At 40.5% G+C, this 10,865-nt stretch overlaps 1 protein-coding gene across 7 annotated transcripts; it reads right to left on the bottom strand.

Annotated features, from left to right (window-relative positions):
• Nucleotides 1-438: 438 nt before the first annotated feature.
• Nucleotides 439-9,868, bottom strand: LOC109519929 (uncharacterized). 7 transcript variants are annotated; one of them, XM_019876800.1, is made up of 8 exons: nt 8,345-9,868; nt 5,142-6,809; nt 4,603-4,692; nt 4,213-4,296; nt 3,782-3,946; nt 3,407-3,577; nt 3,082-3,173; nt 439-1,628 (listed from the first exon to the last, which is right to left on the bottom strand). In XM_019876800.1, exons 1-8 carry the CDS (start codon nt 9,749-9,751, stop codon nt 1,403-1,405), a joined length of 3,903 nt encoding a protein of 1,300 aa, XP_019732359.1. In that variant the 5' UTR covers nt 9,752-9,868; the 3' UTR covers nt 439-1,402. The 7 variants fall into 7 exon arrangements, with proteins under 7 accessions (XP_019732359.1, XP_019732360.1, XP_019732363.1 ...); XM_019876801.1 differs by lacking the exon at nt 4,603-4,692; XM_019876804.1 differs by lacking the exon at nt 5,142-6,809.
• Between the last annotated feature and the right edge of the window lie 997 nt (nt 9,869-10,865).

Below are 10,865 nucleotides of genomic sequence, written 5' to 3'. Positions count from 1 at the left end.
TGAAGATGTATATGAGGAAAAAAAATATTTGCGTGTCTGTGTGCGTGTTATTAATATTATATATTTTGGTGTTCGTGCACCCTACGCCTCCTAATAGTTTCACGTTAGCAAAAAAGTATCTACAAAATAAAATTTAATAAAAAAGCAGGTCACCTTTAACCTACGGTGGCAAGTGACCTCCGTCACCGGAAGTTATTAGCGGTCAGCAGTCCGTAATTGCACTTTGCGCTCAGAGCTGGTTCGATATATTTATTTCCCCCCTGCTCATTCAGTTTGTTCCATCTGCAATTCACCGATGGCACTGGCAAAAAAAAAAAAAAAAAAAGACCACTTTATGCTGTCAGAATTTAGGTGTGCGATGTGAATCCAATGGAGACACTGATGGTACAAAAGGCTCATTTAACAACCTTTTTACCTCCTTTTCTAAGATTTTTTAAAAATCTACAAAATATTACACAAAATAACCCTCTAAAATTAGACGTAAAATGTGCTTGAAAAAAAAAAAATCTAAAATCAACCAGACGCCAAAGCGATCATGCATGGACCAACAACATAATAGACCAACAGTACAGTGAAACTTCCTCACACACTCACCCTTCACTCCAAAAAAAGCCGTGATCAATAATTTAGGATGCAGTGCCAACAAAAGTCTGCTTGAATAAAACAAATGGATTAGACGCGTGGGGGGTGAGGGCCGGGGTGTTGCTAAATGGACAGAACCACTACAAAGCCGGGATCATAATGTTGATTAGTCATGCCTGTCCTACTTCACATGATTGATTAATTATTCCTAGGCTACAGATGTCAGTATAATCTAGATTAGGTTAGATACTATCAGAATGCCCGAAAGACACGTTACACAAAGACTACACAAAAACACAACAGCAGCAGCGGTAGTAGTTAAATAAATACACATGTTTAATCTGACTCTAGCAGAGTGCTTTTTCCAAGCCGAGATGATCTCACTAAGTCTGGTGGTGAGAGGCAGTGTAGCGTGAATCTTTTTTTTTTTTTTTTAAGTTAAAGCACCCATTCAGGAGAGTCTTTTTTGGGGTGAAGTCTTCAGTGTGGGCTAGATAGCATGTCTTGTTTTTCTGATGTTTTTTTGTTGCTCTACCACATAATAAAGACGAAAACATGTTGACTATGTTGACACAAAACCTAAAATTGATCAGAAAAGATATTCTTTGGTCACAAAAAAAAAAAAGGCAAAAGTAAAACCAACAAACCCAACAACGTCAGAACAAAGAAACAAATGAATATGTAACATCACGAGGGAGGGAAACTGAAAATAATTTCAAATCTTTCAGGACTCGAATGGGAAGACTGTGGTAGCTTTGAGGTGCACGCTGGGATTGCATGTGGCAAATGCATAGGATAATTTGTGTAGCAAGGGAGTGTGTTACACATTCTTTGACTGTTTCGCTTCCTCTTCGTCATCGTCGTCGTCATGGTCCTCCTGGTGTTCTTCATAGTAGTGGTGAAATAACTGGTGCAGATGCTGCTGGAGTTCGTGTGGTTTGGAAGCTTTTGTGGGACCATCTGTTTGTTCAAGAAGGACCTGTTTGCCCTGCCCACCTCCCTGCACCACTGTCCGTCTGAGCGTCTGACCTTTACGCATGTGGGCCCTGTACACGGAAAAGACCCAAAAGAGGGAAGAACAGTTAAATCTTCCGAAAAAAAAAAAGATTGCATCACCCAAGAAATTGTGGGAGAATGCTGCCATCAAGAAAGGAAACAAGTGAGAACCGGAAGCCAGGTTACTGCATCACAGCACAGCATACTGTAGCAAGCCTTCTACAACATGCAAAGATAGTGTATGGATGACATGAAAGCACTCTGACTGGCCACTAAGTAAGTGCGACGCTAATGTCCGTGAGGGCCCCTATCCTGCATCGATCAGGTGTCTTGGAGGGAGGGAAACTTCTAAAACCTGGAGGATGGGGGCCCTCCAGGACGCCTGCTCTAGCCCATGTTTAATATGTTCAAATGGTTTGTGTAGTATTAAAGGGGCTGTATTGAGGCGTCAATCTCACCTCAAGGCATGCTGTCTGGCCTGGAGGATGGGGGCCCTCCAGGACGCCTGCTCTAGTCCATGTTTAATATGTTCAAATGGTTTGTGTGGCATTAAAGGGGCTGTATTGAGGCGTCAAACAAGCACACTCTGTATGGATGTGGTGACATGCTGAAACACACTCTAAATTGCCCCTAGGTGTGAGTGTGAGCGCAGATGGTTGTTCCCCTCCGTGTGCCCTGCGATTGGCTGGTAACCAGTTTAGGGTGTCCCCTGCCTACTGCCCGAAGACAGCTGGGATAGGCTGCGGCACGCCACGCGACCCTTGTGAGGATAAAGCGGATTAGAAAATGGATGGAGTGTGGAAAGGGTTACAAAACCATTCCTAAAACCATTTGATTGTGATTGATGGAACCATGAATTCGGCTCTTGACCAGAAAATCCTCAGGGTACATGTTCACGTCACTTTGTGACCTCAAGCTGAAGTACACTTGCAGCAGGACAGCGATCTGAAACACACCAGTCAGTCGACTTCGGAATGACTTGGAAAAAAACCCCAAAACAAAACAAAATGAAGGTTCTGGAGTGGCCCCGTCGAAGTCTGGACTTAATTAAAGACTGTAATTCTATGGCATTACCTTAAAAAGGCCATGCTCGAAAATCCTCCAGTGTTGCTAAATGAAAGCAATTCTGCAATGAATAATGAGCCAAAAAATCTCCAGAGAGATGTGAAAGATCGATCGAAAATGCTTCATTTTAGTTGTTGCTGCTGAGGGTGGTCCAACCAGCTATTAGGTTAAAGTGGCAGGTATCTTGAAATGACAATTTTTGTCCTAAATAAATACATTTGTTATTTAAAAAACATTGCTTACTTGGGTTATCTTTGTCTGACATGTCACGCTTAAGTTGCTGGAGAATAAAACAGCTTCTTATACCCCTCTTCAGATCAAGACAGAATTGTTAGTAATGAAGCCACAACACAACACTCACTACAAACTATACCAAGCAAGTCTGAAAAGGAGAATACGCGAATAAAACCAAACACATGCACTCCAGCTCCCACACACCTCCTGACCACAGTTCCGTCATCTTTGACAGTCTCACTTTCAACCACATAGGGGAGCTCTTCTCTGGTTAAACCACCAATATAACCGAGCGCCTGGTGGCATTGAAGGGAGCAACAAATCAGTGACGGTAATGCAACTGAATTCAATTGATAATTTGTTCAATGGCAGGTTGTTGAAAAGAAATGTGACACGAGTGTGTGTGTGTGTGTGTGTGTGGGTGTGTGTGTGTGTGTGTGTGTGGGTGTGTGTGTGTGTGTGTGTGTGGGTGTGTGTGTGTGTGTGTGTGTGGGTGTGTGTGTGTGTGTGTGTGTGTGTGTGGACAAACCTGGTTGAAGTCCTCTTGGGCTGAGGGGAGGTCAGAAGCCAAAGACAAGTCCCCTTTGTGTGTCACTGTTCTTTTACCCTCTACCACAGTGGTTCTTTCTGCCAAACTGACTTTACGCACCTCGGCAGTTGCTTGTGATGCTGAGAAACCCTCACTTTCAGCAAATGTAACCTAGGCAACAAAACATGACAACATCAAACACCCGTCTCACAAAAATGAGGTTGTGTGATGTAGTTTCAGATAAAAAGGCAATTGAATGACTCTAATGATATTGTTCTATTATTGTTCATAGAGTTTGGCCTACATTACCGATTTGAACTTCACCGACTAATTTAGGGCCATGTCGCACAGCCCTAACAGAGTGCACACACATACCTCTGTATGGTCTCCCTCGCTCTTTAGAACAGTGCGCTTCACCACTTTCGAGTAACCATCTCCCTCGGCAACACTTATGGATCTCTGAGGGGATCCCTCTATCGAGACCTCCTCCCGCTCCACACCATCCGAGGAAACACACTTGCGAATAATCTTTCGAGTAACCTGAGAACGGTCAAAAATTCACCTTGCAGTCAGAGGGCAATATTGGCAAGTAGCAGTGACAATTTTATGGATCAATGCTCAATGATTCAAACTAAATTCCCCCTCAGTTCACATGCACAAAACATAAGGAAAGTCTTGAAATGTCATCTGCAACTTGATATCTGTGAAAAGGGCATTAAAACAACACTTGCGGCAGCCTAAGGTTTTTACGCTGCAATCTATGTCATTTTCGATTTGCCAAGTCTTTACAGATAATCCTCCTGTACCTTTCTGACAACAATGTGCCCATTTTCATCTTTGTACTTTTCTTCTGTCGTAGTCTGCATAGGAACGTCGGGCATTTCGTCAGCCTGTAAAAGTAAAAAAAAAAAGATTTCCAGAATGAAACTTTGATATGAGCATTGTCAAATTTAAAGGCACGTCAAAGACAGGAAACAAACATTCAAGTTGCATTCTCAAGGGAAAAATATGTGTGCAAATGAAGAAATATGTACTGATAAACTCAATCTCACACTTTATAACCCATATTTTATCCACCTTGATTAGTCTAAAATTGTTAGACTGACAATTTTAAGTTGACACAGAAAATCTAGTGTGGTTAAAATCACACCCTCCATGCTCCATCCATCCACCGTCAATCATGTTGGGGTGGATACCTGAATGACAACTCTCCTTCGCACAATTCTGGTACTCAAAAATTCATCATCAGAACTTTCAGACATTGAGCCAATCTCTGCGCTGATCTCCTGACCAAGTAGAACAAAATCCATTACGATTAAATCAAAGAACACATCCAAAGGAAAGACAAATTTGGAAGCAAGTCAAGTGGTATGGTGCACTTTCCAGAGATTTGTTACATTTCATACCCTGGACAGTTCAACATGACAGTTTGTTAGGCTGAAAAAAATGAAACAAAACTAAACAATACTAATAATAAATACAAAACATGCTTTGAGTTTGCTTCATGAACTGACAGGAGTTTATGAAAGCTGTGGCTTTGCTCAAATGGTGAGAATGATACATGCAAAGTTAGGACTGGTTCAATGAGAAATCCCAAATAAAACTATGGGTTGTGAAGATTTCGTCCATGTGAAGGTTAGCAGTCATTCCTTTATGAAGTAAATGTAACAGTTAGTTAAGCTCAGCCTTGAGAAAAGTTTGCAAGGCCAGGGCGCTCCACTAAATCTGGCCTTACCCTTGTCAGGGAATTTGTATCATCGTATGCTGTCATTTTGGAGCTGGGCAGTTCACACAAGGTAAATTCTTCAGCAGATGCCTCTGAATGGGATGAGAGATCTGCACTCACGAGTGGTAAAACTTCTTGAACAACAGAAGCATCCTCATAATCTTCACTTCCAGAGGAGAGCAAAACTGGTCTAGACACAGTTTCTTTCTCTCCCGGGTAACTGAGGTCATCCCGAAGCGGATGCTTATTTGAGCTAGAAGTTAACTCTGATTCATCAGGCTCAAAGAAATCTGATGCAGCCTGCCTACAGTCAAAGTAAGGCTCCGGATCTGAATATTCAGATGCTGGACCACGTGTACCACTGCAGACAACATCTTGATAGGTAAAGGTGGTTGTGGAGGGAGAGATCGCTGCGGGGATGGTGTTATCCTGATCACAGGTGAATAAAGTCATTGTTGTTTTTGTTTCAACAAAGCTAGGTTGGGAATCAGGTACATTTTCTACTGAAGTGACAGATTCTTCCAGGTGTTGCAAATTAGCTTTTGGGTGCACCTCATCTAAGTAATGATCAGGCTGCATTGGATCCTCAAAAATGACTTGTCTTTCGGAGGTAGCCGTTTTCGGACGATGTACACAAGCCACTGGACTAATCTCATTTGAGGACATCTCAAACTTAGCCGAGGTGGAGCAGGGTATCAATTCCTCAAAGCTTGACCGTCTCGCAGAAATATCTGTTTCTTGACTCGAAAGATCTGGCATTTCTTTGCATAATTCTTCGAGACTCCTCGTTAGTTCTTCTCTTTTATAAGACAGCAAATTTGGTTCTTGTTCTTGACCTTGAACCACATCACTTATCAAATATTCCTCACACACATTACTTGGCACATTTCCAGGAACTTGGGGGAAAATAGGTGTACCTACATCTGAGATAAAACTCAGTGAGTGCTCCAAAATGTCATGACCTCTTTGGGAATATTCTGCACTTGACAGGTCCTCCGTGGCTGAGATATTAGTTTTCCCACCAGGGGTTGACTGTGTGATTATTGGATCAAGTGAGAATTCTTCAGTGGCGACTTGGTCAGACATTGGAAGATGTGTAGGCCACGTGATTGATGCATTTATGTTTTCTTTCTCTCGCTGCAGTCTGACACTGAGATTATCTTTGGGACATCCAACTTCAAGATGAAGACCAGTGCATTCATGAATCTGATCACCTTCAGAGATGCTGTCATGGGGTTGTGATAAAGGCGGACAAAGGATGTTTGATCTCAACTCTTCATCTTGAGTCATTTTCATCTCTTGTATATCTGACAACAAATATTCCTGTTGTGGGGATACAGAACCTGGTAGAATTGGTGTCGGGTTTGATGATGTGATAATTTCCTCCTCACCACTGTCTTGAGTTGAGTCTTTGGTCATTGAGCTGGATCCTTCACTTAGGTCAAGGAATATTAGACCTTTTTCCGTGGTTTTTGTTGAGCCAGTTACAGTAGTCAATGAGACCTCAGATTGTGTTTTACTTTGATCAAAAATATCTGCAATGTGTAATGCTACATTTTCAGAGAGTGTGTTTGCATTATAATGCATGGACTGTAAGCTTGTTACAAAGCACTTGAAATAAGGATCTTTTTGCTCTTTATGCTGGAAAAGATTTATCTTGGAAGATGATGTTGACACCTGCAGGAAATGATGGAATGGAAAAAAAAATGAAAATGATTTGTGATTGATGAAAAATGAAAGGGCTGAAACATGCATTTTTTTTCAAGGCCATTCCTTTCTCTGATGCAAAAATTCACTTATAGCCCACTAGCATTTTCTGGAGATCAGTGGTATTTTATAACTGTTAATAACTAAAAAAAAAAAAAAACAAAAACATACCTGTTTACAAATCAAACTCATTACATCATTTGATAAGTAAGAGAGAAAATCTCCATTGCCTATTAAGGGTACACTAAATCAGAATATGTCATTGGAAGTCCAATGACATTTTGCAGGGGCAGGGTGGGCGGGGGCACAAGTGAACTTGTGTCAAAAACCAGATTATGCGTTATGTGAAGGTAGACATGCATCTTTTATGTTTACTGGGAGTCATAGGTTTATGACAGGAGTTGTTCCTACGCCGGTGATGTAAGCCGAATATGGACGCAAGTGAGAAAGTGCTGTTGTCTATTAGTAACCTACATTTACACATTTTGAATGTCACAATTACAGTAAGTATTTGTATGAAGGAACACTTATAAGCCATAGATATAAAACAAAAACAAAAAGAATGACAGGCCTGAACAGAGAGTGCCTTGTTGTACTGCATGTCTAGGAATGGCTTCTAAAGATGGTACTTTTTTTGGTATGGATCCATTCGGGTAGGTACGACTGAACACTGATTCCTTTGAAATCAAATGGTACCATGTTACGGTTCCAAAACGCTTCTTTCTATGAACTGTGTGGGAGTGGAAGAGTTGGCAATTTTACTTGAGCGCTGCACTGCACGCACACCAGCGTAATTACATCATCCCACTTCGTTCTTTGTGTTGTTCATTGCAAAGTACTTAGCTTTGCACTTTGTATTTTATATTAGTTTATTTTTTGGATGAATTAAATGTTATTAATTGTAAAGTGTCATACTTACATTTTTACCCCGTACTATTTGGCTCATTTATTTTAAATACATGATGGCGCTTTGTTATTTGTAGAAGTTTATATATGGCAAAATAAATGTTAAATTGGAAAAAATATATATTTTGGTAAAATAAACATTATTTATGACAAATAACAAAAGTACAATTTGTATCGTTGAGTACCGTATCGAATCCCAGGTATTACGAATCGGAACCGAACCGGCTCCTACATGCGGCAATGTATTCTTACTCCACAGTGCAAACTAGTCAATTGCATTAGAAACCTTCAAATTGGGTATGTCGGGACCATCGTAAACCAAGGACCCCCTGTAAATGGCAGATGCTCTGTCATAACTTCAGTGCAGAGAGCACCACATTCACCATCAAAATGCTAAGCACATTATAGCATTTACAAAAGCTGGTATTCTACAGTTGAACGGAAATCCCTATGGAACCCAGACAGTGGGGCCATTGTGTGCAATTAGTAAAAGCTTGTGGTAAAAGGCTCATTCCAACAATCGACAGTATACGGCCAAAATTACGAATTATGGAAAGCAACACTGCATTCTCTGCATAGCAAGACTTTTGCTGTCTTACCGGCAGAAAGGAACTTTTGTCCATTCTCAGTGACTCGCTTGGCATGTCTTTAAAGAACTCATCGTGGCTGTATGTCATCGTTAATGGAGAAAGAGTGTCTGTTCCTTTATGGTCTTTCAAAAGTGGTCTCTGTTCCATTGTTTCATTCCTTGTTTGAGATTGTTTGCTGAAGGCCTCTGTGACAATGCCAGTGTCACAAATATTCATGTTTTCTTTCACAGATGGCATGTAACTCAACTCTGGCTGGCTATTATTGACAGTTCTGGCATCATTCAGGCGAGGCTTGATGCTGTTTATATTTTTGAAATGACTAGATTCTTGAAGAAATTTCTCCTCCCCAAAAGCTGTTAAACATTCAACATTGCTTTGCTCAGAAGTCTTTTCAAAGCCTTCATCAGTTACACCAAACCTGACTGTGTCGCAGTCATGTTTCCCCCTGTAGACTGGATCATATATGTGTGCTGTTAATCTTCTGTGGAATGGCTCGTATAGAAGTCTTTCGTCTTTGTTAACACTTTGATAGATGAGACATTGTTCAGATTTTTTGTGTTTTAAACATTTTACAGAATCAAGAGGTACATGGGTGGATGGTATTAAATTACAGTCACTAAATGACTGGATGGACATGTTTTGATGAGGTTCACTGTCAAAGACAACAGATTTAGGTGAATCTGGTTTGATCTCATCATGACATGGACCGAAGCACTTTTGATCCAATGCAGATGCATCTGGTGAAACTGATATCGTTTTTGACAACTGATTACATTGAAATGCATCACGTATGTGGACAAAATTATGTGATTGTGAAAATGATTCATAAAATTTACATTCCTGAGACGAGTGGGATGAACATTTGGGTGAAAAATATGGTAGGAGAGTACATTCTGGAGAATATTTCGGAGGAGTGAATTTGTCAGTGAGAGCAGTGGAAGGTTGGGCTGGAAGATTATTGTTCAAATTTTTAAAACGGCACGGGGAAATCTCGCGTGACTGTTTGAGAGCAAAACAGGAAGAGGCTGTTTGTGGATCTTGGAAAGACTTTTGTTCTGCGTGAAATTTTAAAAGCATTTCGAAAGAGGAACTTTTTCCCTTATAGAGGGGATCAAACAAAGATGAAATAAATGTTTTATAATGATGGAGGTAATAAAATACTGGAGGCGAGAATGACAAATCTGCAAGTGGAAAAGGGCTTGCATGAGACTGACGGCCTGGATTTAAATTTGCTGAAAGACCATTTTCTGATGGGACCAAGTCTGGCGATTCTGGCCTGCTGTCATCTAAGAGATCCTTGATACTAAGATCTGAATAATCAACCTCAGACAATGATGACAGAGGAGAAACTGGCCTATCTTCAGAATACCTTAAGTAATAATTACAATGTTGTCTGTTGTTTTGAACAGACATCATGTCCGGACTTAAGGAACATTTCTCAACTGATGCTGCAGAATCTGGGGAGGATGCTCTAAAGTCCAACGGCCAATCCCGCAGCAGTGACGTGTCTAGATCTGAAGAAAAAGAATCTGGAGACAACGCCCTGCTGCAAAATAAGAGATCGACCGGTATTGTGCGGTTTACCTGGACCGCGGTACAAAAGTACCAATCGAAATTAAAAGGCAGCTAGTACCACCGAATTGGGTACTATCCGAGGGAAGGATATAGCGTTTGCTGGGACACGTGGTAAATAGTACGATTTTGAACTGTTCTAAATTGAACCGGGAAACAATTATTGTTCCACTCAATAATTGAAGCTCCAAGGGTATGATGAGTCTGAAGACCGATTTATTGCTAAAATGGTTATTAAGTGCCATGAGCTTTCCACCCCAAGAACTTTTCTCTTTTATCAATAAACTATTTTTTTCATTGAATATGTTTACATCAAAGAGCAAGTTTTTTGTTCATAACAAGCACAAATGTGTACCTTCGGGACAAGACGCTTAACATTCATGTTTAATGTGAAGAAAAGGTTTGACTAAAATTCTCTGAAATAGTACAGGCATTAAATAAAAAATGATGCTGTGAATTTGTTTTTATTTAGGATGCATATTTAAAAACAATGCCAATATACCCCAGCAGATTTATTTTTAATTCTCTTAGTTTCTATAATCTTATGCTTTTATTTAGTTTGGCATGAAACTACTGCTAGAAACCAAAACTCATGTTATTGGTTTCTAGTTTTACCTTTCGATAAGTGCAAAGGAAGTAATCAAAGAGAAAATAAAAAGCATAAAAATGAGTTGTAAACCAAAAACAACAAAGACAGGCACCACTATTGTGGGCATAAAGTATCGATCGGGAATTGTTCTATGCTCTGACACTCGTGCTACCAATGGACCAACAGTAGCTGATAAAGATTGTGAAAAGATCCACTAATTATCTGAGAAGATTTGGTGCTGTGGGGCAGGGACTGCTCCAGATACTGAGAGAGTGTGCAGAATGGCATCAAAGCACATGAATCTATTTAAGTACAAATACCTCAAACGGCCTCTAGTTAGTCACTGCAATAGAATCATTCAAGACTACC

Source organism: Hippocampus comes, unplaced genomic scaffold (genome assembly GCF_001891065.2).
Source record: "Hippocampus comes isolate QL1 unplaced genomic scaffold, H_comes_QL1_v1.1 scaffold51, whole genome shotgun sequence".
Lineage (NCBI taxonomy): Eukaryota > Metazoa > Chordata > Actinopteri > Syngnathiformes > Syngnathidae > Hippocampus > Hippocampus comes.
This window is presented reverse-complemented; position numbering and strand designations above follow the sequence as displayed.

Bases quoted from the DNA above. Each gene is read 5' to 3' on its own strand.
- LOC109519929 (XM_019876800.1), bottom strand. From the start codon at position 9,751: ATGATGTCTGTTCAAAACAACAGACAACATTGTAATTATTACTTAAGG. The intron at 3,947-4,212 runs GTACAGGAGGAT...GACCGTTCTCAG, and splicing joins GGCACATTGTTGTCAGAAAG to GTTACTCGAAAGATTATTCG. The intron at 3,174-3,406 runs GTTTGTCCACAC...CAATGCCACCAG, and splicing joins CCCAAGAGGACTTCAACCAG to GCGCTCGGTTATATTGGTGG.